The sequence below is a fragment of the Dromiciops gliroides genome, chromosome 1 (assembly GCF_019393635.1).
Source record: "Dromiciops gliroides isolate mDroGli1 chromosome 1, mDroGli1.pri, whole genome shotgun sequence".
NCBI lineage: Eukaryota > Metazoa > Chordata > Mammalia > Microbiotheria > Microbiotheriidae > Dromiciops > Dromiciops gliroides.
In genome coordinates this window covers 632137616-632160649 of record NC_057861.1, presented here as the reverse complement: position 1 = coordinate 632160649, position 23034 = coordinate 632137616, and the positions used below count along the sequence as shown (strand labels likewise).

The window sequence follows — 23034 nt, the reverse complement described above, 5'->3', positions numbered from 1 at the left end:
TTTGAGTGGACATGTTTTTCTACTGCATGCCCTTGGCTGAAAGTGTGATCTTGGTAGAGTCTCACGCTGGTACAAGTGATTATCTTGATTTGATATAGTTGGGTAATTAAAAAAATTTCTTCCCAGTGACTTTGAGTGGCCAAGCACAAAAAAACAACACTACTTTAAAAAACCAACAGACTTTATTGACAGCATTGTAGAACATAACAGCCACGAATAGAAGGGCCAACGAGAAAGATGTTTGTACAAGGTCAGAGTAACTTAGTCTTGTTTCAGCAGCACTTTGTGATATAAAAAGCTTATCAGACTTAATACAGTATAACCACTGAATTCAGGGCTATAGACACTGGACCTCCTTAAGTCTACTTTCCTGATTGGGATGCAGTATTTTATATACTGTGTACGCTCCATTGCAGAATTCAGTAGTTATACTGCTGCCATCAAGATGACTTGATTTAATGATTCAAGACCTTGTTACAATTACTGTTCTGGACCTTTTTTTGGTGAGCCCCTGAAACTTGTTGATCAGAGCCCACATTTTCAGCCAGTTTGTCAAATAAGACTTGGTAAATTTTGAGAAGTGTTTCATAATTCCCTGTAAAATATTTTACTTGGTCTCCACATGGGGAGTTTGCTGGTGTATAGGGGCCCTCTAGATGTGCTTTGATAGCATTCTCTATACCGCCCTGCCCCACTCCACTATCATTTATTTCCAAGCCCCACCAGTGGTTTGGTTTAAGACAATGGAAATGGGGTTTTGTTTTTCAGCTTATCTCAACTGGGATGCACGCTGAAGGACTATTTTTTAAGGGGGGAAAATAGCCTTGTGGCCGAGCCCAGTTAAAACAGGTTTCGTGTTAGAGGGGGTATTGGGAGGCTTGGTTTGAGGGCCAGCTGTGTAACCATTTGGGGTAATAGGAATGTTTTATCACCCATAAAATGGGGAACCCTGCCTACTTCAGGGTTATTGAAAGACTTGACAGATGACAGGAATGCACTTGGAAACTGTTAAAAGCTATATGTTTGTAAGGGATCGGTTTTATCCATGACTATCCTATATGAGAAGAACACAAAAAAGAGGCCATTTTCCAGTTTGTAATAGGAAAAGACCTTAAAGTACTACCATGTGGATTATCTTCATAATGTGTACCTGGGTTTTAAATTATTTTTAAGAGGTTATCACCCTCCCAAGGAGTAAAGAGGATAAAAGCAAATCTTGTGTGCACTTAATGCTCTTAGGAAGCAAGACTGGAGGTTGGCGTACTCAGACTGGACTTTGACCCTCTATTCCAGCTTTCAGCCAGACAGCAGCATCCAGGGCAGTACAGGTTATTGTCAGTCAAAAATTGTTAATTGCCCACGATGTGCCAGGCACTGTGCTAAGCACTGGATACAAAAAGGCAAAAGATGGTCCCTACCCTCAATGAGCTCACAATCTAATGGGTCCAAAGGATGCAGGTCCAGGAACACAATAGGCCCTCTAAATACAAAGCTAGAATCCCATTTGGTCGGCAGAGTAGGGCTCTAAAGTGACACCAGCTACAAGGAGGGAGGGAAATAACACTGAAATACTAGTGTTGCTAATTCCTCTTGGGACAGAATTATTAAACTGTTTATCTTGATGAGACTGAGAAACTATTAGCCTTCTTCCTCCCCACCCCCGGCAGGTTAAAAAACAGTCCTTGGAATAGTTTCTGTGGTCCCTATCTTTTGATTGGCTTTTGCCATCAAAATACTAAAGGCCTACCTTATGTGTAACCTGTCTTCTTGAAAGTTCCGCTTGAGTTTTAATCCTAGGTACCTTGGTAGTGCGGAAATATAACCTTGCCTTGTGAACTAGTTCAGCAGTAGATGAGTGTGAAACTCATCTTCGGCTTTTTGTTTTCTGATAACGAGAGCAACCCTTAAGACTCTTCCATGATTGCCCATTCCAACTGAAATTTGGGGAAACCACAACCTTTCTCTTTATACTCTAGCTTCAGGAATAGATGGCTTTATGTAAAGGAGGGATATCTAAAGAAACCTTGAGAAATCAAACGGACAGGATATCAACCATACACTTAAGGGCAATAAGGAAGAGAAGCAGCAAAAACGCGTGGAGGCGAGGCCCTGTTACTATGGAAATGGTCCTTCAAGTTGGTTTTCTGCATGCAGGTTGGGTGAAACTGAAGTTCACCTAAAGCCAGTGAGTTAGCATGTGGGAAAACCAACAGATTGGTTAAGATTACAATAAAATCCAGCATTTTCTTCCTGGAAAGGCAGGTCACCTACAGTGAGCAGCCAAACAAGGACAAAGGCATGTCCTTTTGAAGGGTCTGACCCTTCTCTTCTTCCTGTCTGTAAACAACTTTGGCAAAACTTGTTTAGTCAAGTGAGATGCTTTGTGAAGGGAACATGCCACATTGAACATCCAAGACTGACGAGGTTCAGTGCCCTTGTCATCATTACCTTACAGAGCCAGGGAATGAGTGTCCTGACCAGTCAAAAAGAGAAGTTACTGAACCTTGATTCCAGGAACTGAGTGTGGAGCTGGCTATCCCAGCTCCATGCTTCCAGAGAGGTCTAGAACCTTGCTGCTTCAAAGTAAATGCCCATCACCATTCACTTCCCCCTAGGAGAATTGTTTCTCCCACCCCATTTGCTGTCCTCTCTGCACCTCCCTTCTTTCACCTTTACAAAGAGTGACACACAACAGACATGCACATACTGTCCACAAGAAAAGTGGCTCACAAAATGCATTGGAGCACAGTCACCTGTCCCTAGGCAGGGCTAGCAGGCTCTGGGAACTCTAGGTCAGGGGCGGCAACAGCCTGAGCCTCGGACTTCTCTCTTCACATAGTCATGCAGCTTGAATTTGGGTTCACTCGGCAACTTCATGGACCTATGCTTCAGCTCCCTGCAAGGACAGAGATAGGGAAGCCAGCACCCGGTTATTCATCTTTGGACTCAAGGACAAGGTTGCTTGAGCACATACGGAGGTCAGGCTAGAAACTGTCACAAGATACTTGGCAGGTATGTGCTGACCTCTCTCCCAAAATGCAAATGATGTGTGTGTATGGAGAAAGCCCAGCTGGGCAGTGGGCCAGGGAGAGGAGGAGAGACAGCCCAAACTCCCTCAGCACCATGAAGGAAGCCAAAGCTTGGACGCCTATTTGAATGAATGAGCAATGGGTCCAGGCCACCAAGGACGGGGAGCCTCTGAGCTTTCAATGAGCAGGAAGGTCAACCATATAGAAATCCAGTGCATGCCCCCACAAACATTCCCATGCACATGTCCAAGCCCAAAATAGAAACCCAGCTACCCAATCCCAGAAGATCTTGAAAAACAGAGGGGGAAGAGGAAGAGGGGACTTACTTTGCAATGGCCTTAAAGGCCAAATCCACATTCAGGCCTGTCTTGGCGCTGGTCTCCATGAAGGGCACCCCATACTCCTGTAAAACATGCTTTCCAGCTGGAGGGGAGCTGAGCATCGAGCAGGCCCTCCTGCATAATCCTGGGGGCCTTTAGGGTAGGGGGAAGGTTCACCACCAAAAGCCCTGGGGTCTCCAAGATCAGTTCTCACCCCCAACAACTGCCTTCCTCTGGGGTGTTAAGAGTTTGTGGACTAGAGGTCTGTCCCAGGGACATCTGACAATGAATTCCCCTCAGCATAAGTTGGGAGAAGGGAATCTGCTGACCAGCTATCTCTCTACTCAGTTATTTGCTGTGGGGCAATAAGGGTTAAGTGACTTTCCATGGGTCACATAGCTAGTAAGTCCCTACCCAGTCCTCAAGTAAGTATTGGGATCTTGCAGCAAGGGTCTAAGGAGTGTGCTTCTGTCAGCTCATAATCCCCTCAGCCATAGGCTGAGGCAAGAGAAAAGGGGCCTTAGGGGGCTTGGCAACAAGCATTGAGATATTACAGCAGGCTTCAGATGTCCCATTTTAAAAATAGGTTTCGTTAGTGGCTTTTTCTTTTTTTACCACACTGTTATTTCCCTACATGCCCACCCCAACCCTGGATAGAGCTCACCTGTAACAAAGAAAGACAGTTAAGTAAAAACCTACCAACAAATTGAGCACATCATCAACATTCAATCCCCACAGTGCCCCACCTCTTTCACAAGAGGAGGGAAGTATGTTTCATCATCTGGGACCAAGACAGGTCACTGCAATTAGAGCCTGGCCGCCAGCCCACTTGGCGCTTGTGTATGTGCTTCTGATAGTGAGTCCCACTTCCTACAGAGGACCAAATCACAAGACTGGACATAAACCAGATCTTCCCTGCTGCTGCCCTTGAGCGCTTCTACTAACTGACCTATTCCCATCCCTTCATCCCTAATCAAACACATGCACTCTTCCTTCTTTCTTTTTTTTTTTTTAAGTGAGGCAATTGGGGTTAAGTGACTTGCCCAGGGTCACACAGCTAGTAAGTGTCAAGTGTCTGAGGCCGGATTTGAACTCAGATACTCCTGAATCCAGGGCCGGTGCTTAAACCACTGCGCCATCTAGCTGCCCCCCAACACATGCACTCTTAAGAGATGCACTCACCTTGGCCAGCTTCTCCCCATCTTCCCTTTTTACCATTCGCTCCTGGGTAGAGTCCACCTAAGATGGGGTGCAAGGAATGGGAGCACAGTGAGGCCTTCTGGGCTTCTTGAGGCCTTGTAGCCACCAAGAAGGTCTGGGGTCTGGCTTAAGCTGAGTCTGAATCGCAACCACCTGCTGATAGATACTCACTAAGGAGTGATGATCAGGGACATTAGTGCCCAGGGCTCTCCCCCAGCAGCCCAGCTTTGCTTCTGCCCTGGGTGAGGTCAGGCTGAGAGGCTGCTATGTATCACTACCTACCTTGTTTCCCAACAGCATGAGCACCACATCTTTTTGTGCATATTCATGGATCTCAGTCAGCCAGGCCTATGGGGAAAGAAGAAGGAAAACTACAGCCTGCTTATCCTAGAACCTTGACCAGAAAGGGCCTCTTCCCCTTATAGTCCAAGAGTCTGGACCCTGGACCCAGAGCCCGTCTCCTTGCCTCCCTGGTCAACTGTAACTACTTTCCCAGATTGTCTCATCTTTCATTCAACAAATGGTTAAGTGCCTACTATCACATATCCATACACCTCCCCCCAAAAAAACCCCAAATGTACCATGTGTCTAATCTCCCCCACACCTTGCAATAACAACCTCCCCTCAGACCTCAATGACTTTATTTTGTATTTCTCTAATACTACTAGCCAGAAAGCCCTACAAGAGCAGCTATTGTGTCTAAATTCGATCTCCATATGCAGTCCCAAACTCTAACAATTTTGGTTTTCCTACCTTCTCAGTGGGTGAGGGGTGAGAGAATTCAGAACAGAAAATAAAATTGAATTGAAAAATTAAAGACTAAAAAAATCCCCAATATCTCCTTCAGTGCTGAGTATAGTGCTCTATACAAAGTAGGTGCTTAGTTAAATTGTTTGCTAGCACACCCTCATATAGCACTTTTAGGATTTATAAAGCATTTTAGAGGTATCCCATTCAGTTCTCGAAATCCCTCAGTGGTGGTGCCTATTGGCAGTGCCACAATTATTGTTCCCATTTGACAGATGGGAGAACTGAGGCTCGGGGATAAATGGCTTTCCTAGCTAGTGACAGTGCTAGGACTCAAACCTACCCAGATACTCTGACTGAAGTCAGTTCCCCTTTTACTATACCTCAGGAGACAGGGTTCTGATCACACCCTTCTGCTCTACTGGGGCATTTGTGGGGGACCACAACATCCCCTTAAGTGCCTCCCTTTAGCCTTTTATGCCCTGAGAGAGTGAGAGAGTTACATATCCTGCTCAAATGATGAAAAGGTGGCCCCTGTGAAACTGAGGGCTAGGGAGTAGGTGGGAATTCTGAAATGGGTCAGGGGGAATCCGGGACTTAATAGGGAAGACTTGTAAGGGCAGCTAGGTGGTGTGGTGGCTAGAGCACTGGGCCTGGAATCAGGAAAACCTGAGTTCTACTCCAGCTTCAGACATTTAGCTGTGTGACCCTGGGCAAGTCATTTAACCCCTGTGTCAGGTTCCTTATCTATAAAAACAGGGATAATAATAGCACCTTTCCTCCCTTGACTGTTGTGAGGATCATGTGAGGTAATAATTGTAAAGCGCTTAAAACAGTCCCTGGCACACAGTAAGTGCTATACAAATGTTTGCTATTATGGTTATTGTTGATATTATTATTATTATTCCACCTCAACAACCTTTACTGTTGGTTACAAGCAAAAGCCTAGATTTGAAGTCACCACTAGATGGAGGTAAAGAGACATTGGCACAACGCTACCAATGGCCCCCACTCCTCAATGAAGGAGTTGGGGAAGAGAGAATTTATTTGTACACTTCCTGAGTTACTGTGTCCAGATGTCACTGCCATTCCCCCTCCTCCTCCTCCTCCTCTCCCCCCTCCCCGCCCTGCCCACTGTAGGTCTGGTCTGGCTTCCATCTCTTCAGATCAGTTCTGTGCTATAAGCTACAGGGAGGGCAGGAAGGAAGCCGAGTCCTACCCACCCTTCAGGCCTTGGGTTGGGCTCAGGCTGAGCTACCTTACCCCCAACCACCACCATGGGAGAAGGATAGAGAGCTCCTCCAAAGCTGAGCATGGAAAGCAGCAGACATCTGTCCGCACAGACTATGCTCGGGCTCAGCTCAACTGTTACAGAAGTTTATACTGTTATAGAAGATACCCTATAATTCTAGTAGGCTAGAATGTAGAATTTTAGAACTGGAAGGCACATTAAAGAGAACATCTAGCCAACCCTTGATTTTCCTTGAGAGGCAGAGGACAGTAGGCTGGAAAACCTGGATTCTTTTTTTTTTTTTTGGTGAGGCAATTGGGGTTAAGTGACTTGCCCAGGGTCACACAGCTAGTAAATGTCAAGTGTCTGAGGCTGGATTTGAACTCAGGTCCTCTTGAATCCAGGGCCAGTGCTTTATCCACTGCGCCACCTAGCTGCCCTGAAAACCTGGATTCAAACGTTGCCTTGGTACCTACTAGATGTGTGACCCTGGGCAAATCGAGGTAACTTCTCAATGCCCCGGAAAACTCTCTAAGTTATACATTCCCCAGAGACCACTCATCTTATGTAGGAGAAGTTCCTCACTGGAGGTCCAAAACCCACCATAGCATATTTAGCTACATTATAGCTAGCTGCATAGGATTGTAGGGAACCTTATAAGGCACTTTAGAGATTGTCTAGTAACCTGGGATCTGTCCACTTGACTTATCTACATAGAATTGATTTCCCTTGTAAATCTATATTTTATTTTATGCATTTTTTTGTCTTTTTTCCCCTGGGGCAACGAGGGTTAAGTGATTTGCCCAGGGTCACATAGCTAGCTAGTGTCAAGTGTCTGAGGCCTGATTTGAACTCAGGTGCTCCTGAATCCAGGGCTGGTGCTTTATCCACTGCGCCACCTAGCTGCTCCTATTTTGTGCATTTAAAAACATCCTGAGAAGGGGTCCATAGGCTTTACCAGACTGCCAAAGGGGTCTAGGACACAAAAAATGTTAAGAACCGTTGAAGGGGAAGCTAGGTGGCACAGTGGATAGAGCACCGGCCCTGGATTCAGGAGGACTTGAGTTCAAATTCGGCCTCAGACACTTGACACTTACTAGCTGTGTGACCCTGGGCAAGTTACTTAACCCCAATTGCCTCACCAAAAAAAAATAATAATAATTAAAAAAAAATTAAAAAAATATATATATACAATAAGAACCCTTGATCAAATCGAAGCCCTTTATCTTACAGTTAAGGTAACTGAGGCTTAGAGTGCTTTGCCCAAGGTCACACACAGGAAGAAAGTCCTTGAGTTGGAACAGAGGTCCTCTGACTCCAAATCAATTGCTCTGTGTGTCTCTTTATTCCCTTCCTAGGATGAAAATAAGATCTATGTCTTATCTAGAGTTTCTATCATCTCCCCCAGTCTCTAGGGCCATGCTCAAGGCATACACTGAGACCTTGATCAATGTTGAAATGAATTTGTTCCCCACTAAGCATTAGAAGAAGAGAGATGGACAGATGCTGGGGTGGCCTCTTTCCCCACAGATAGGGCCACTTAAAGGAACCTCAGAGGTCATTTAGCCCAACCTCTGTGAACAGGAATCTCCTCAACAACATCCCTGATGAGTTGCCCACCAGTCTCTCCTTGAAGACCTCCAGGGACGAAGAACTCATTACTCCCTGAGCCAGCCAGCCAGCGTCACTTCTAACAGATCTGATGGTTAGGAAACTTATAGAACCAAAATCTGCCTGCCTCTGTGCATCTTCCACCCATTATTCCTGGTTCTGCCCTGTACGGTCAAGTAAAAATAAGTCTAATCAGTCTCTCTTTCACCCAACTGCCTCTCAGGAGCTTGCAATCATGGATCCCTTCCTCCTTTCTTCCCCTCTCCCACTTTTCCCACAATTGAAACATCCCTAGTTCCTCCAAGGATTTCATATCTGGCATGGTTTCGAGTATGCTGGCCATCCTGGTAAACCTCATTGAGACACTCTCTAGCCTTCCCAAAAATGGGAAGTCAGGAGCTAACTATTCCAGACTAGCCAATCAGATCCAGCACATCCCCACCTTCTTGTCAGACTCACTGCAGCAGCTTGTCCTCAGATCCTCGATGTCCCCATCCAACCCCATCTATCAGATCATGTCCCTAGACAAGCAAGGCATGGATCAGGAACACTGTCCCATGAGCCAAAAGGAAGCCTTCAGACTCCATCTCCTCCCACTCACAACTCTAACTGAGCCCAGGTACCTAGTCCTCAGTGTTGAACCTGTCCAGTTCCTCTCCCCTATTCGATAATGAGGGGAGAGATGTCTGAGCTGGGTAATTGGAGGCTTAACAATCTTCCCTCTCTGTGAGAGCCAAAGTTGGGTGAGGACCTCAAGTTATCTGGAGAGGGGTTGGAAGAAGGTCATGGGGCCTAGGGTGAGGTTTGAGAGACAGAGGACCTGGTGTGAGGGTTAGGGGGACACAGAATATGAGGGAAGAGGAAGGCATGGGGATTGGGGGACACGGCATTAATGGGAAGGGAAGGTCACCACAGTTGGGGTCAGGGCGGGGACACAGAACTTAGAATGAGGAGTCTGTGGGGCACAGGGATTGAGGAAGAGGTTTGATTCCCAACCTGTCCTGAGGGCTTCAGAAACCCTGGTGCTGGGCCTCCGTGAGAGGAGTCAAGGGCTGACCCCATCAGCCCTCCTCCATCTGCTGCCTAGGAGCTTTGTTTCCTATTGCCAACATCCCTGTTTCCGAGACTCCGCTCTCCATATGTTCATATGCTTTCCTGGCAAACATTGGCGTACTATTTGCTCGACTGGCCCTTGGTGGGATGCCTGGGTGTGGCAAGGAAGGGGGCAGAGTCCAAGCCCATTACAGCTTCTGCTCAGAGCTGTGTGCAGGCCACGTCTGGGTGGGAAGGGAAGGGAAGGGGAGATTCATTTCACTGCAAACACAGTGGCCCAAGCCACGCCACTATCAGTTAGGATGAGGGCACCGAGAGGTCATATTGTCCCTCCCCCTGCCTTAGGCTGAGAGCTTCTGGCACACAACACAGTCCCATATCACTTACTTGGATGTTGTCAAAGGATGCTCTGTTGGTGACATCATAAAGCAACAGGAGAGCTGTGGGCAGAAAGAGAAGAAGGGAGATGTGAAGGATTCTCACAGTCAGTCAGTCATCCATCACACTTCTCTCACATGACACCTACCTCATCGAAGCCATTCACACACCTCAGCAGCAGCAGCAGTGACCTGACTGTCAAGACTCAGGTGGGAGTCCAGTATGAACCCTTCCCCTTTCCCCAAGTGCCTGAAGACCCCCACCCACCTCTAGGGGCTCTAAGGCTCCCTCCATCCTTTCTCTGTCAGAATAAGAGCTGCTGTATACAACTGTATATGGGTATCCAAACCAGCCCTCTCGCTCTGCTCTCCTGCTTGGACACATCTATCCTCTGAGAATGGGGGCAGCTAGGTGGCGCAGTGGATAAAGCATCGGCCCTGGATTCAGGAGTACCTGAGTTCAAATCTGGCCTCGGACGCTTGACACTTACTAGCTGTGTGACCCTGGGCAAGTCACTTAACCCCCATTGCCCCGCCAAAAAAAAAAAAAAAAAAAAAAGTTTTGAGAATGGACTCAGAGGTTCCCTGGGCCCAGAGCTCACCGTGTGCATCCCGGTAATAGGCGTGGGTCACACTTCTGAACCGCTCCTGTCCAGCGGTGTCCCAGATCTGAAACCCAGAGAGGCCATCAAGTCATAGACACTATCCCACCTCCCCATCCACTCGCAGAGCCCTAGGGATACCCATCCACCCCACCCCCTCCCAGCCCCAGCTCCTCGGCTCACTCACCTGCAGCTTTACTTTCACACCATCCACGTTCAAGACTTTATTCTGAAAGATTAGAAAAAAGGGAAGAAGCCCTGTCACTGTGCCCCAAGGGGAGATACTGGGCCCAGGCCTAGAGGTAAAGCCAACACAATCTGAAGAGGTTCTAGCCTGCCCCCTGCCCACCCCCACCCCCAATAAAAGGAGTCTGCAGTCCTGCTTGTCCACTTGCCTCCAGGAGGAGAATTCCCTCAACCCAACTCAGCCTAGGAACATGGGCCAATCTCAGATGTCTTCACTCTCAGCTACAAGTCTCTCTATGGTCCCACAGGGATGGAGGAGGCTCCCTCTGAGCAAGAAGGAGGATCCCCTCAGGGTATTGGGCAAGAGAAAGCGCCTCCTAAAGAAAACCATCAGGCTCAGAGTTCTGAAGAGCTCTTCTCCCTTTTCTCTTCCTGTGGAAGGCAGCGGGGGCGGGGAGATATAGGGATATACAGATAGGCTTTCTGTTCACACCCACGCAAGTTCACACTCACCCTTGTTTCCCAGAGGTGTCTAAACTGAGACCTCACACAGGAAAGGTGCTGGGAGAGAAGCCAAATTAAATTCTTGCTTCTCCTCTCCTTCCCTTCTTCCTTCCTCCTCCTCTCTTCCCTCTATTCTATCCATCCTTCAAGGCCTGGCTAAAATCTCACCTTATTTTGGGGGGGGAGGTGGGCAATGAGGGTTAAGTGACTTGCCCAGGGTCACACAGCTAGTAAGTGTCAAGTGTCTGAGGCCGGATTTGAACTCAGGTACTCCTGAATCCAGGGCCAGTGCTTTATCTACTGCGATACCTAGCTGCCCCCATTGAGCTGAGGCTTTAATCTCTTTTTTTCCCTTTTCTTTCTTTCTTTTTTTTTTTTTTGACGGGACAATGGGGGGTTAAGTGACTTGCCCAAGGTCACACAACTAGTAAGTGTTAAGTGTCTGAGGCCAGATTTGAACTCAGGTCCTTCTGAATCCAGGGCCAGTGCTTTATCCACTGTGCTGCTTAGCTGCTCCCTTTTAATCTCATTTTGAGTGGAAGAACTCATTTACTTTTGTGTATTCCATTCTCTGCTCTAATTTGTATGACTTCCCTGATTTCTGCTCACTATTTGCTTCGATAAATGTGTTTGCTTGCTATCAAAAACTATCTTTGGTGTGACTAGTGTTGGGTAGGAGGGAGTTAAGCTGGCAAAAAGTAAGCTATTACCTTCCTCTTAGGAACAACCAGGGAAGGCATTTTGTTTTGTTTTAAATTTTGAACTCTTGAAAGCACCCCATACTTCTCTACAACAAACACCTGAAGTATAATCAGTAGGTATGATTCTAAGCCAATTTGGCTCTTGTAGCATACGCGTGAATCACTGCCTAAAGGTCTGACCTCCCCAGCCCTCTCCCCTTCGGCCCAGGTCACTGTCAGTGTAGCCACAGATAGACAGTCCTACTCTCCACAAATGATGGAAATCCCAGTCTCTCTGAAGCCAGAATGGTCCAGATCCCAGATATCTGAGGTCAGATGTTCTGTGTGAGATGGTTACGTATATTACAGGGAAAAAACAACCCAATAGGAGTGTGGTGATATCGAAGAACTCCAGACTTAATGATCAAATGAGATATTTGTAAAGCCCTTAGCACAGTGCCTGACAAATAATGGGTATATAAAAATACTTATTCCCTTCCCTTCCCCCTACAAGTCAAGAAACCTGAGTGATAATCCCTGTTCTACTCCTCAACTCACACTGTGACCTTGAGCTAGTCACTTACCACCATGGGCCTGTATATGCAATGAAATTTCTGAGGTCCCTTCTCCTTTTTAACATTTTGCTGCTCTTAAGATATGGTAGCTATTCTAGTCTTCTTCAATGGATCTGCAATCTCATAGTCATTCAGATTGCAACCAGACCACATCCCCTCCCCCATAAGTCTTCCACAAGAGGTCTGCCCAGCATGCTCGGGAGTGGAGGTATTTTATTAGGAGGTCACCAGTAATGGGTTGCCCATCTCTCACTTTAGCAACACGATCAGCCCAACTTGAGTCTGGCCCCAAACCAGATAGAAATGTAATTGAGAAAGGTTTAACAATTAGATAATGTTAATCTGTGATTTTCTAAATCAATATGTGCAGGCATATGTCTCTATTTGAGTTTGAACCAATGTTTGGTGAGTGATACTTCTCACCCCTAAATTGGTCTAAATACTCTAAACGGTCTCTAACACTATTTCTGCCCACAGCCTAGCTCTCTATTGCTTCGGTTAATGGACAATTTTGATTGCTTGGAGATCGTGGCATTTCATGATTTGAAGCCATACATAATCAACGGAAGAACACTGTTGTTAATCCATTCGAGTTAATTAAAAATTGAACCGAATCAACATTAATTGAGAGGTAATTGTGTTCAGGGGGTGACCTCCTACCTGAATGGCCTCATTGCAGGACAATGGGTGTCCAGGGCATAGGAAACTGGAGGTATGTTATATGAGGGTTGGGGGTGGGCGGGAATCTGCTAGGCGGCACCAACAGATCTTGCCTATTAAAGGTCCTGGGGCACTGAAGTCCCTGTGGATATTGAAGACACCATTGTCACTGTGGACTCTCTCACCATGGACATGGCCGAAGGGCCTGGAAAGCCCTGTGTCTGGAATTGGGGTTTGGGAGGGTGGAAGGGCATTGTCACTGACCAGTTCTGAATCCCACCCCTCCTCTAGAAGGGGTGGTCAAGGTTATCTTGTTCTTCTCCTGCATCAAAAATCTATCCTCAGAAGTCATGGAATCAGAGGCAGGAAAGAGAATTACAAACCCAGAGATAACCTAATTGATTTGACTTCATTATGGGTAATTAGTGGGTGAAGAACTGATTGAAACTTCAGGCACTAACATTTTCCAATTTTCCCAAAGGATAGAACCTAAGGCTAGAGAAAAAAAGCCAGTGGCTCTTTTTTTTTTTTTTTTTTTTTTTTTTGGTGAGGCAACTGGGCTTAAGTGACTTGCCCAGGGTCACACAGCTAGTAAGTGTTAAGTGTCTGAGGCCGGATTTGAACTCAGGTACTCCTGACTCCAGGGCCGGTGCTCTATCCATTGCACCACCTAGCTGCCCCCAAGCTTAGAGATTTTAAGGGAACTTTACTTGCTAATTACAAAACCCACTGAGAGACACAGACACGGTTCCCTGCCTCAGCCTAGGCTACCCATGGTATTGGGGTGGGGGGGCACATTTTGGGGCTTTGGAAATGATACTGCATGCCCATCACTTCTGCCTGCGTCTGAGCTGGGGGCTCCCTAAACATTCCACCTAGCTTCCCTGGTTCTAACCCTTCCCCTCCACAGACCTGTTATAATGCATCTCAATCTCTAACAAAGGAGCCCCATCCTCCCACAAAACCTAGCAGCTGACACGTGGTCAGACAGGGCTCTCTATATATAGAGCCACCCTTCCCACTCCCACTCCCACCTCCAGCAACACACAAGGACGCTGGGCCTTGGGCCCTCTCTGCTGCCAAGCTAACATGCCAGAGTAAGGCATAGGAGGAGCAAATACTGGACTGAACAATCCCGTAATCCATCATTGGTCCCAGGATAACTGAGGGTCAATTAACAGAAATGAAACACCTTTTAAAAGAACTCCTGACTGTGGCTTCCTCCCTTTCAGGGAAGCTGCTGAGCCCCGTCCTCGCCTTCTGATTTGTCCCTCCTCTCCTCTAGATTTCCCTAGGGCTGCCCACAATTCTGGGGCATTCTCCTTCCATCAAATGAGCATCCAATGAGATATTATATCTGTAAAGTGCTTAGCACTGGTGCTCAATAAATGTTTGTTTAAGAGAGCAGGGGATTTGTAGAATCAGAGAACTCCTACCAGCTCGGTTCTCTCCTCAGGGCAGGGAAGAAGAGTATCCTGCACAAGGCCTGAGGATGACACACACCTTCCTCCCTTCCTTGGGCTTTAGTTTTCCCAGTGGAAATACCCCAGAAGGCTGTCATCACCTTTAGCCTGGACTATTTTGCAATAAACTCATAACTGGTCTCTCTGCCACTGTTATTAACCTCTCTCTCACCCATCCCCCACACAGCTGCCAAATACATCCCTAAAAATATCTGATCACGGTCACTCCCCTACTCAAAAATCATCAATGGATCCCTACTGCCTCCTGAATAAAATCCACATTCCTCAGCCTGTCATTTAATGCTCTCCACAGTCCAGCTCTCACCTTCCTTTCCCCCCCCCCCATATGTCACATTGTTCTTTGTTTCAGACAAACCAGCCTAATAGCTCCTGTTCGCACATGCTATTTCATCTCCAGCTTCCACGTCTGTCCGAGCAGCTCCCCACATCAGTAACACATTCCCCTCCTCTTCTCTGCCTTACACTGAATGTTTCCTTAACTTTCTTCAAAGCACAGCTTGAGTGTTATGCCCTACACAAGGCCTCTCCCCACTCTCCTAGTTATTGGCCTTCTCTCCCTCTTGAAATCACTTTATATTGACTTAATTGTATATGTATCATATTCCTCAGAAAAATGTTAAGTTCCTCAACGGCAGGGTCTGTTTAGGTTTGGTCTTTGTAACACAGCGCTTAATTCATTAATTGCTTAATTAATGTTGATTAAGAATAGATTCTGAGAAATTACTAATATGGAAATAGGTTTTACACGATTGCACACGTATAACCTCTATCAGGTTGCTTACCACCTTAGAGGAGGAAGGGGAGGGAGGAAAGGAGGGAATTTGAAACTCAAAATTGTTTTTAAAAATTAATGTTGAGGGGCAGCTAGGTGGTGCAGTGGATAAAGCACTGACCCTGGATTCAGGAAGAACTGAGTTCAAATCCAGCCTCAGACATTTGACACTTACTAGCTGTGTGACCCTGGGCAAGTCACTTAACCCTCATTGCCCCACCAAAAAAACCAAAAGTGAATGTTGAAAATTGTTTTTATGTGTAATTGGGGAGAAATAAAATATTATTTTAAAAAAATAATTATTTAAAAGTTTTATTGTGAGCTCCTTGAGGACAGGGGCTGTTTTTTGTCTTTCTTTTTATCCCCAATGCTTAGTACAGTGCCTGACACATAACAGGCACTTAATAAATGTTTTATTGACTGACTATTGAGTATAGAGGGAATTGATGAGGTGGGTTGAGACACATGAAAGAGGAGGCTGTGGTGGGCTTGGGACATGAGAGAAGTTTATCCCAATGGGGTTAGGAGTTCATGCTTGGTGAGCTCACTAGTTAGAACATATGACAGAACCAACTAATGAGAGGGCAAGACCATGAGTTCCATCCTGGTACAGCCTTTTTTTGTTTGGTATCCTAGCCCTAGGATGAACTCTGACCCATATCTAAGCTACCTTAGCAACCTGATCAATATTGATCAAAAGGCCAGTTGGGAGGAGATTGAGTGGACACAGATGGTTCAGTGTAGCCCCTTAACTCAAAAGACATTGATTGGACACCTTCTGTCTGCAAGCCAAGGCAGCTAGGTGGCTCAGTGGATAGAGTGCTGAGATTAGAGTCATGAGTTTGAATCTGACCTCAGATGCTTACTAGCTACTGACCCTGGGCAAGTCCCTTAACCCTATTTGCTTCAGTTTCCTCATTTGTAAAATGAGCTGGAGAAGGAAATGGCAAACCACTCCAGTATCTTTGCCAACAAAACCTAAATGGAGTCAGAAAGAGTCAGGCATAAGTGAAACAACTGAATCACAACAGTCTGCAAGCCCTTGCCCACTCCTGAAGAAGGAGACGCACCAAAATGAACACAGAATATAGACCTTCGTAACTAAATTGGTGAAAACCAATCCATCCTGGAGACCCCTGCCAGCTTCTGAGACCTGGACAACCTTGTTCTGCCCTGGGCCCTGACCGCTGTTTGCTCGATCTCAGCACCCAGTCTCAAAGTTTTTAGTACCATCCTTCAAAGCTCAGCCCAAGGAGCTTTACCTGTCTGCTCCAGCTCCCTTGGAGCTTCTCCTTCTTCTCTGAAGTCTCGGGACACTTGGAATCTGGCCTTTAATTCTTCTCTAATTGCTTCCTGTGGGTGAGTCTCATCCTCCAGCCACACTGGAGCCCCTCCAAGGCCCAGGACTGGGTTTCCCCCTCTCCTGAAACTTGGCTAGACCCAGGGATGTACACACCCTGCTACTTGGTTAAGAGTCGCCAGTTAAGACCTACAGGAGTCCCCAGGTGGGGGAAGGGTCTTGAGTCTCTATCACATCAGAAGCTGTTAAAGGATGAATGGAGAAGAGAAGACATGGGGTGGGGGAACTGCTAGCCGTCTTCAAGTATTTGAAGGACTGTCACCTGCACAAGGGACTAGACTTGTTCAAAGGACAGAACTAGGAAGGGAGGAAGCTGCAAAGAGGCATATGATGAACTTCCTGGCAACTGGAGCAAAGAAGGGTGGTGAGCTCCTCACTGGAGGTTTTCAGGCAAGATCTACAAGTGGATAACCACTTGTGCAGTGTTCTGGCGAGGGAATGCTGGGACTAGATGGCTTGCGGAACCTCTTCCACTTCAGAAATTCCTGTTATTCTGGGAACAGGCTTCATTCCTGACACTTCACTCTACCATGCCATAGAAACCCCTTCACCCAGGAAGCTCCCTCCAAGGCTAGACTACCTCTCACTCTGGAAGCACCCTCTGTCCCTGTAGCCTGAGTCTGTCTCTGTGTCTCTGTCTGTCTCTGTCACTGTGTTTCCCTCCCTGTCTCTCTCCATCTGTCTGTCTCTTTTTTTTCTCAATCTTAATAATATTTTTTAATTTTTTAATTTTTTTTTGTGGGGCAATGAGGGTTAAGTGACTTGCCCAGGGTCACACAGCTAGTAAGTGTCAAGTGTCTGAGGCTGGATTTGAACTCAGGTCCTCCTGAATCCAGGGCCCATGCTTCATCTACTATGCTACCTAGCTGCTCCCTTAATAGTATTTTTTTCCAGTTACATGTAAAGATAGTTTTCAACATTCATGTCTCTGTCTCGGTGTCTCTCCCCATCCCTCTCTGTGTTTCCATCTCTCTGTCTCTCTCTGTCTCTCACTGGCTGGCTCCCAGGGCCTTTGTTTTAAGGACACTCTGGCCAACTATGTCTTAATTCCTTTAAAAGCTGCACTCCTGGGGCAGCTAGGTGGCGCAGGGGCAGCTAGGTGGCACAGTGGATAAAGCACCAGCCCTGGATTCAGGAGTACCTGAGTTCAAATCCGGCCTCGGACACTTGACACTTAACTAGCTGTGTGACCCTGGGCAAGTCACTTAACCCCCATTGCCCTGCAAAACAAACAAACAAACAAAAGCTGCACTTCTGGGGGCAGCTAGATGGTGCAGTGGATAGAGCACCAGCCCTGGATTCAGGAGGACCTGAGTTCGAATGTGGCCTCAGACACTTGACACTTACTAGCTGTATGACCCTGGGCAAGTTACTTAACCCTCATTGCCTCCCCTCCCCCCCCCCAAAAAAAAGTTGCACTTCTGACTCTCTGGTCTAACACCCCACCCCCACTCCCACCCACCAGGTACCTTCATCTCTCTCTTTTCCTCTTCCATTATCCCAGTTTTTAGCTTTCTTTCATGCCACAATGTAAGCTCCTTGAAGTCAGGAATTATCTCCCCCCCTCCCACTTGTATTTCTAGTACATAGCACAGTAACATGCATCCAGTAAACACTCAATAAATGCTTGTTGATGTCACTTGATCAGGCTGTGCCTTTCCTGGGTAGAACTCAAAAAGAATTCCTCAAACATCCTTGAAACGACGTTCCACTCTACCTTCCTCCCCACCCCTACTCCACCCCCAAGGTTGGCATAAATCTAAAACTTCACTGTTGGGTCCCCTTCCCCGGTCCACCTCCACCTCTCTGTTCTTGCTGTTTGTCTTCCCTGTTCCAAGAGCCGATTCAAAGCTTACCTCTTCTAGGGAGCCTTATCTGATTAACTCCCTCAAGACTGATCACCTGTTTTTAAATCTGCCACTGAAGTCAGCTAAGTCCTCTCCCCCTTTCTGGGCCTCCAGTTAATTTCTAAATCTCTAAAAGTGTGAGATTATAACTCTACAGCCCCTCTCCTCCTTTCCTGGGCCACAGATAATTAAGAGTGGCCTGCTTGGGGGGCGGCTGGGTGGCTAAAGCACTGGCCCTGGATTCAGGAGTACCTGAGTTCAAGTCCGGCCTCAGACACTTGACACTTACTAGCTGTGTGACCCTGGGCAAGTCACTTAATCCCCACTGTCCCGCAAAAAAAAAAAAAAAAAAAAAAAGAGTGGCCTACTGACTCGTGTCATTCTATGCTCCCACACATACACAGGACAGCACTCTGGCCACAATGACAGATCTCTAGAAAGCAAACCACCAACCTCACCCCATGCTAAGGGCTTGGGTGACAACCCATCTGCCGATTCTGCAGGCTGTGCCAAGGACTGATTGGTGGAGAGCAGCCAGAACATGGTGTGTGTGGAGGGGGAGGGGGAGGGTAGCGGGATGGAGCTCAGAACTACCCATGGGCTAAGGGGCCACCTGGTATCTATCCATCATCTGTCGCCTTGGTTGCCACAGACTTCCAATCTCTCTCTAAATATCACCACAGCATGCTCCCGATAGCAGCAAAGGCTGAGCATCAATAATTCAGGTGCTGCAACATCTGTGAGAGCTTAGTGATCCAAGTTATGGAGAGTTTTAGCTTCAAGTGAGGGCACTGCTCTCCCTTATGGGATACCCACCGTTTGGTGAAAGATGGGGGTGACATCCCTTCTGTCCCTTCCTCAGGCTAGTCCTGGGGCTGAGGTAAACAAGGAGCCCTGTTTCTGATGCTCTCCACCACCTGATCCTACAGGTTGTAGCCAAAAAACAGACTTGGCACATTTATGTCACTGGGATTCTGACGGCCGCTGCCAGGCAAGGCTGAGAAAGAGCTTAGAATGGAAGCAGGCCCGCTCTGGCCAGCAGCAGGAAGAGTTCTTTGCATTCAGAGTCAGAGAGGATGTGGTGTCTCAGATCTGGCTTCCCAGCAAAAGCTTCATGCTGCACCAAAGCACCTCCTGGCAGTGCCTCAGAAAAGGCAGAAAACCTGACTGCCGATCAAGGGGATCTTGCCCTGGGAAAAGCTATCAAGCCAGGCACAGTCCTCCACAAAGACTCAGAGCAAGCCCAGAACGACAGTCCAGGAAATAACTACCAGCCAAGTAAATAATAACTGATATTGATAGAATGCTTTAAAAATTGCAACGTGCTTTACATGAGAGACAGGGTGGTACAGTGGAAAGAGAAAGTGGAGGAGGAGAAATCACATATATATTTGTGTATATACTGGCCACTCCAAGCATAAATAAACAACTGAACAAATATACAAACAAGCAAACAAACAATGGGTGTATGTATATATATATAGTCAGTCAGTCAGGAAGACACTTCAAGGTAGGTGGCTGTTATCAAACTCCAATTTACTGATGGGGAAACTGAAGCTTAGATAAGTTAAATGACTTGGCCAAGGTCACACAACTTGTACACATCTGAAGCAGGATTTGAACTCAGGTCTTCCTGACTCCAAGTTCAATGATCTACCCACTACATCACCCTGCTGCTTCAGGAAGATCTGGGTTCAAGTTCCATCTCTGACACATACTAGCTGTGTGACTGTAGACAAGTCACTTAACCCCTCAGTGCTCTAGGTCACACCCTAAGCTGCAGATCAGCTGCCCACTTGCACTGGTAGAGGGAGTTTCCTTTATCTAGGAGTTTCTTATGCCAATGAAATCATAGGTCTGCTTCCTTTTCCTTTCATGTGTAGTATCTCACTTGGTCTCATAACAACTCTGTGAAGCAGGTTCTGTTATTATCTACATTTCGCAAATTAGGAAGTGTCTGAGGTAGGATTCAAACCCAAGGCTTCTTAATGTCAAGTCTAGCCCTCTATCCATTGGACTCTCCTACCTCTTTATTTAGAAGGGTGACACAATAACTGACAAAGCTCTAGGACTTTCCAGGTATCAGAAGCTAAGTCCTCTTGAATGCCTGGGGAGCATCAACCCAAACACGAATTCCTAGAACTCCCAGGAAAATAAAAGATTGTAGGATCACAGTTTAGAGGAGGGAGGGATTTTAGAGACCATCCAGTCCAACATCTTTAATTTACAGAGGAAGAAATGGCATGGTACAATGCAAATCCTGGTTCCTGAGCTGAACAGACACAGGTTCAAATCCTACCCCTAGGGGCAGCTAGGTGGCACAGTGGATAGAGCACCGGCCCTGGAGTCAGGAGTACCTGAGTTCAAATCCGGCCTCAGACATTTAACACTTACTAGCTGTGTGACCCTGGGCAAGTCATTTAACCCCAATTGCCTTACTAAAAAAAAAAAAAAACCAAATCCTACCCCTAACCTTTAAATAATCTATATGACAAATCACTTAAGTGCCCTGAGCCTCCATTTGCTAATTTGTAAAATAAGAGGATTGGACTAGATGGCTTCTGAGGTCCTTCCAGCTCCAGATTTATGAACCTATGAAATACACTCAGTCAGAGAAGTGAATTTCTGTGCCCAAAGTTGCACAGGCAATGAATCTGAGAGCCAGAATTCGAACCCACGTCTTCTGACTCTAAATCGAGTACTCTTCTCACTGTTTCCATCCTGCAGATGGAAACATAGGACAAGTGGCCATGCCCTACTCTGCTCTGTTGACAAATTGGATCTTGTTTTGTTTATTACAAATAACACTATTTATTTAGTCCGTTAATACTCTTCATTTGAGAAGCGCCTGGGTTCATCCCAGGCTATTATGGTCGATCACGTCAGCACCTTATGGGACTAAGGACGAGCCAAGTGAGATTAATGCCATTATGGTTTGAATATTAATGTGCGCAGCGGAGGGAACAGAGTGTTCAGGGAGCAGGCGGTAGTGGCAGCACCACGCCCAGCCCCCTGCTGCCACCGTAAGGCTGCCCAGTCACAGATGCCCAATCAGGGTGCCACGGAGCACCCTGCTGAAATGGCTCACGAGGCCCAGCCAAGTGACCTTGAGAGCACTGAACACATCCGTCAGGTGTGCGCCTTGGCACCTTCCATCTCCCAATCAGCGGGCGAAGGAAGGAAGGTGTGGACTTTGGGGGAGGGCGTACACGGCACCTGTGCTTCCAGTGAGTCATTTTTTTCACAAGAGGCCCAGACCTGGGAGAGGAGGTGGGACTGGGTGGGGGGGTGGGGAGGGGTGTTGCCAGAGCAACAGCTTGTACTCTGCTGGTTAGAGTCACATGAGTGCACACACAGACTGATATCCCAGGCCAGTTGATCCCCCACTCAAGAACCAGCCCCACTTAAAGTCCATATACATAGAGGTGCAGAGTTGGCAGAGCCCAGGAAGAGCTTGGATTTTATTGGACAAGGAATCTGATTTGGTGGCCAAGAGAGGGCATGACCTCTGCCCTTACATAGCCTCAGGCAACCATGCAGTCCTTGCCCTTGGTTGGTCCCTCTTCAGGTGTATGTCTCAAGCTGGGGAAGGAGCATCATAGACTGGGAGAGGGGGTGATCAAGCTTGGCTCTCATCTGCCTTGGAGGGGAAGGGAAGCAGAGGAAGAGAAGCCCTTGAAATGGCAGCCAATTCACACCAACCCAAGCCCCTGTTGTGCTGCTCCTCCAGTCTAGCACCATCCTGATACCCCAGGGGACCCTGCCAAGGCCAGCCATCTGTAGAGGATAGAATGGGGAGGATTCAAGTAGCACCTGCTGTGAGTCTGGACCAAAGAGCAGATGTTCTGCCTTTAGCTCTCCTGATCCCCAGGGGACATTTGGGGCACCCCACGGTAACCTACAGTCTCTGCCTCCCCCCCCCCAGTATGGCTCTGTCTCAGAGAGAATGGGCCTGGAGTTCCATTCAACTGCCCACTCATTCCCTCTTGGGCTCACAGACTGGCTTGGGGATATAGCCAAGTGATACATGATTCTAGGGAGATTTTCTCTTTTCTCCTTCCTTTTGTACCCCTCTCCTTTTTCTTCTCCCTTTCCATTACTCTTCCAGATCCGCTACCCTTTCTAGTATCCGAGTCTGAATTATCCCCAACTCCTTCAACACTACCCTATCTATCCTATGAGAAATAGGCAGGAGGGGGCACGAAGAGCAATGAAAGGGAGCAGGGTCCATGTCTAGGAGTCTATACAATTTCCCTATACTGGTAGAGGGGTTTGCCAAGTGGCTTTATGCCCCTGAGTCCCCAGAGAGCCTTTTAGTCTTCCCACAGGTCTCCCTCCCTCTAATTAGAGGCCCTGAAGATACAACTTTTGAATTAACAGTAAATAATTAAGTTGAATTGAATTTAGCTACTTTGGCCCAGACATCAGGAAGTCAAGTATCTTCCTCTAATTGTAGGGGCTCATGCTTCTCTGAGCAAGGGTGGAATCCAATGATACTCAGGCCGGTCTCTGGGAATCTGTCTGGTCTTAGGGGCAAGGAGTGTCAGGGGCCCTGGGTAGGGTCAGACAAATCCCATCTCCCCCAGGGTAAAAGAAGCTCAAGTCTGCCTACATGGAACACATGGCGACAGCTTGTGATAAGACATGTCAGTAATTAGGTTGTAGAAAGCCAGTCCACATGTCATTTAATCTTCACCAGGAAATTAGAACCAAATTCGGGATCCTGGAATTTCAGAGCAAGCAAGTTGAGGGGATTTGGGACTAGAGGAAAGGAGTTTTTTCACTTCGCATTGGGA

The 23034-nt window shown here is 47.1% G+C and overlaps 1 protein-coding gene across 3 annotated transcripts in view; it reads right to left on the bottom strand.

The window, feature by feature from the left end:
• Positions 1–151: 151 nt before the first annotated feature.
• The window catches only part of RAB26 (RAB26, member RAS oncogene family), a 37103-nt gene continuing 14220 nt past the window's right edge, over positions 152–23034 (bottom strand). For 2 of the 3 annotated variants that reach the window (XM_043970144.1, XM_043970128.1), the window contains exons 3-9: positions 10358–10399; positions 10171–10237; positions 9579–9631; positions 4832–4897; positions 4532–4588; positions 3356–3432; positions 153–2896 (exon numbers count right to left, since the gene is read on the bottom strand). In XM_043970144.1, the coding sequence (XP_043826079.1) occupies positions 2794–2896; positions 3356–3432; positions 4532–4588; positions 4832–4897; positions 9579–9631; positions 10171–10237; positions 10358–10399 (465 nt within the window). In that variant the 3' untranslated portion in view covers positions 153–2793. Of the gene's footprint in view, positions 2897–3355; positions 3503–4531; positions 4589–4831; positions 4898–9578; positions 9632–10170; positions 10238–10357; positions 10400–23034 lie in introns of all 3 variants that reach the window. The other variant, XM_043970136.1, reaches the window with a different exon arrangement.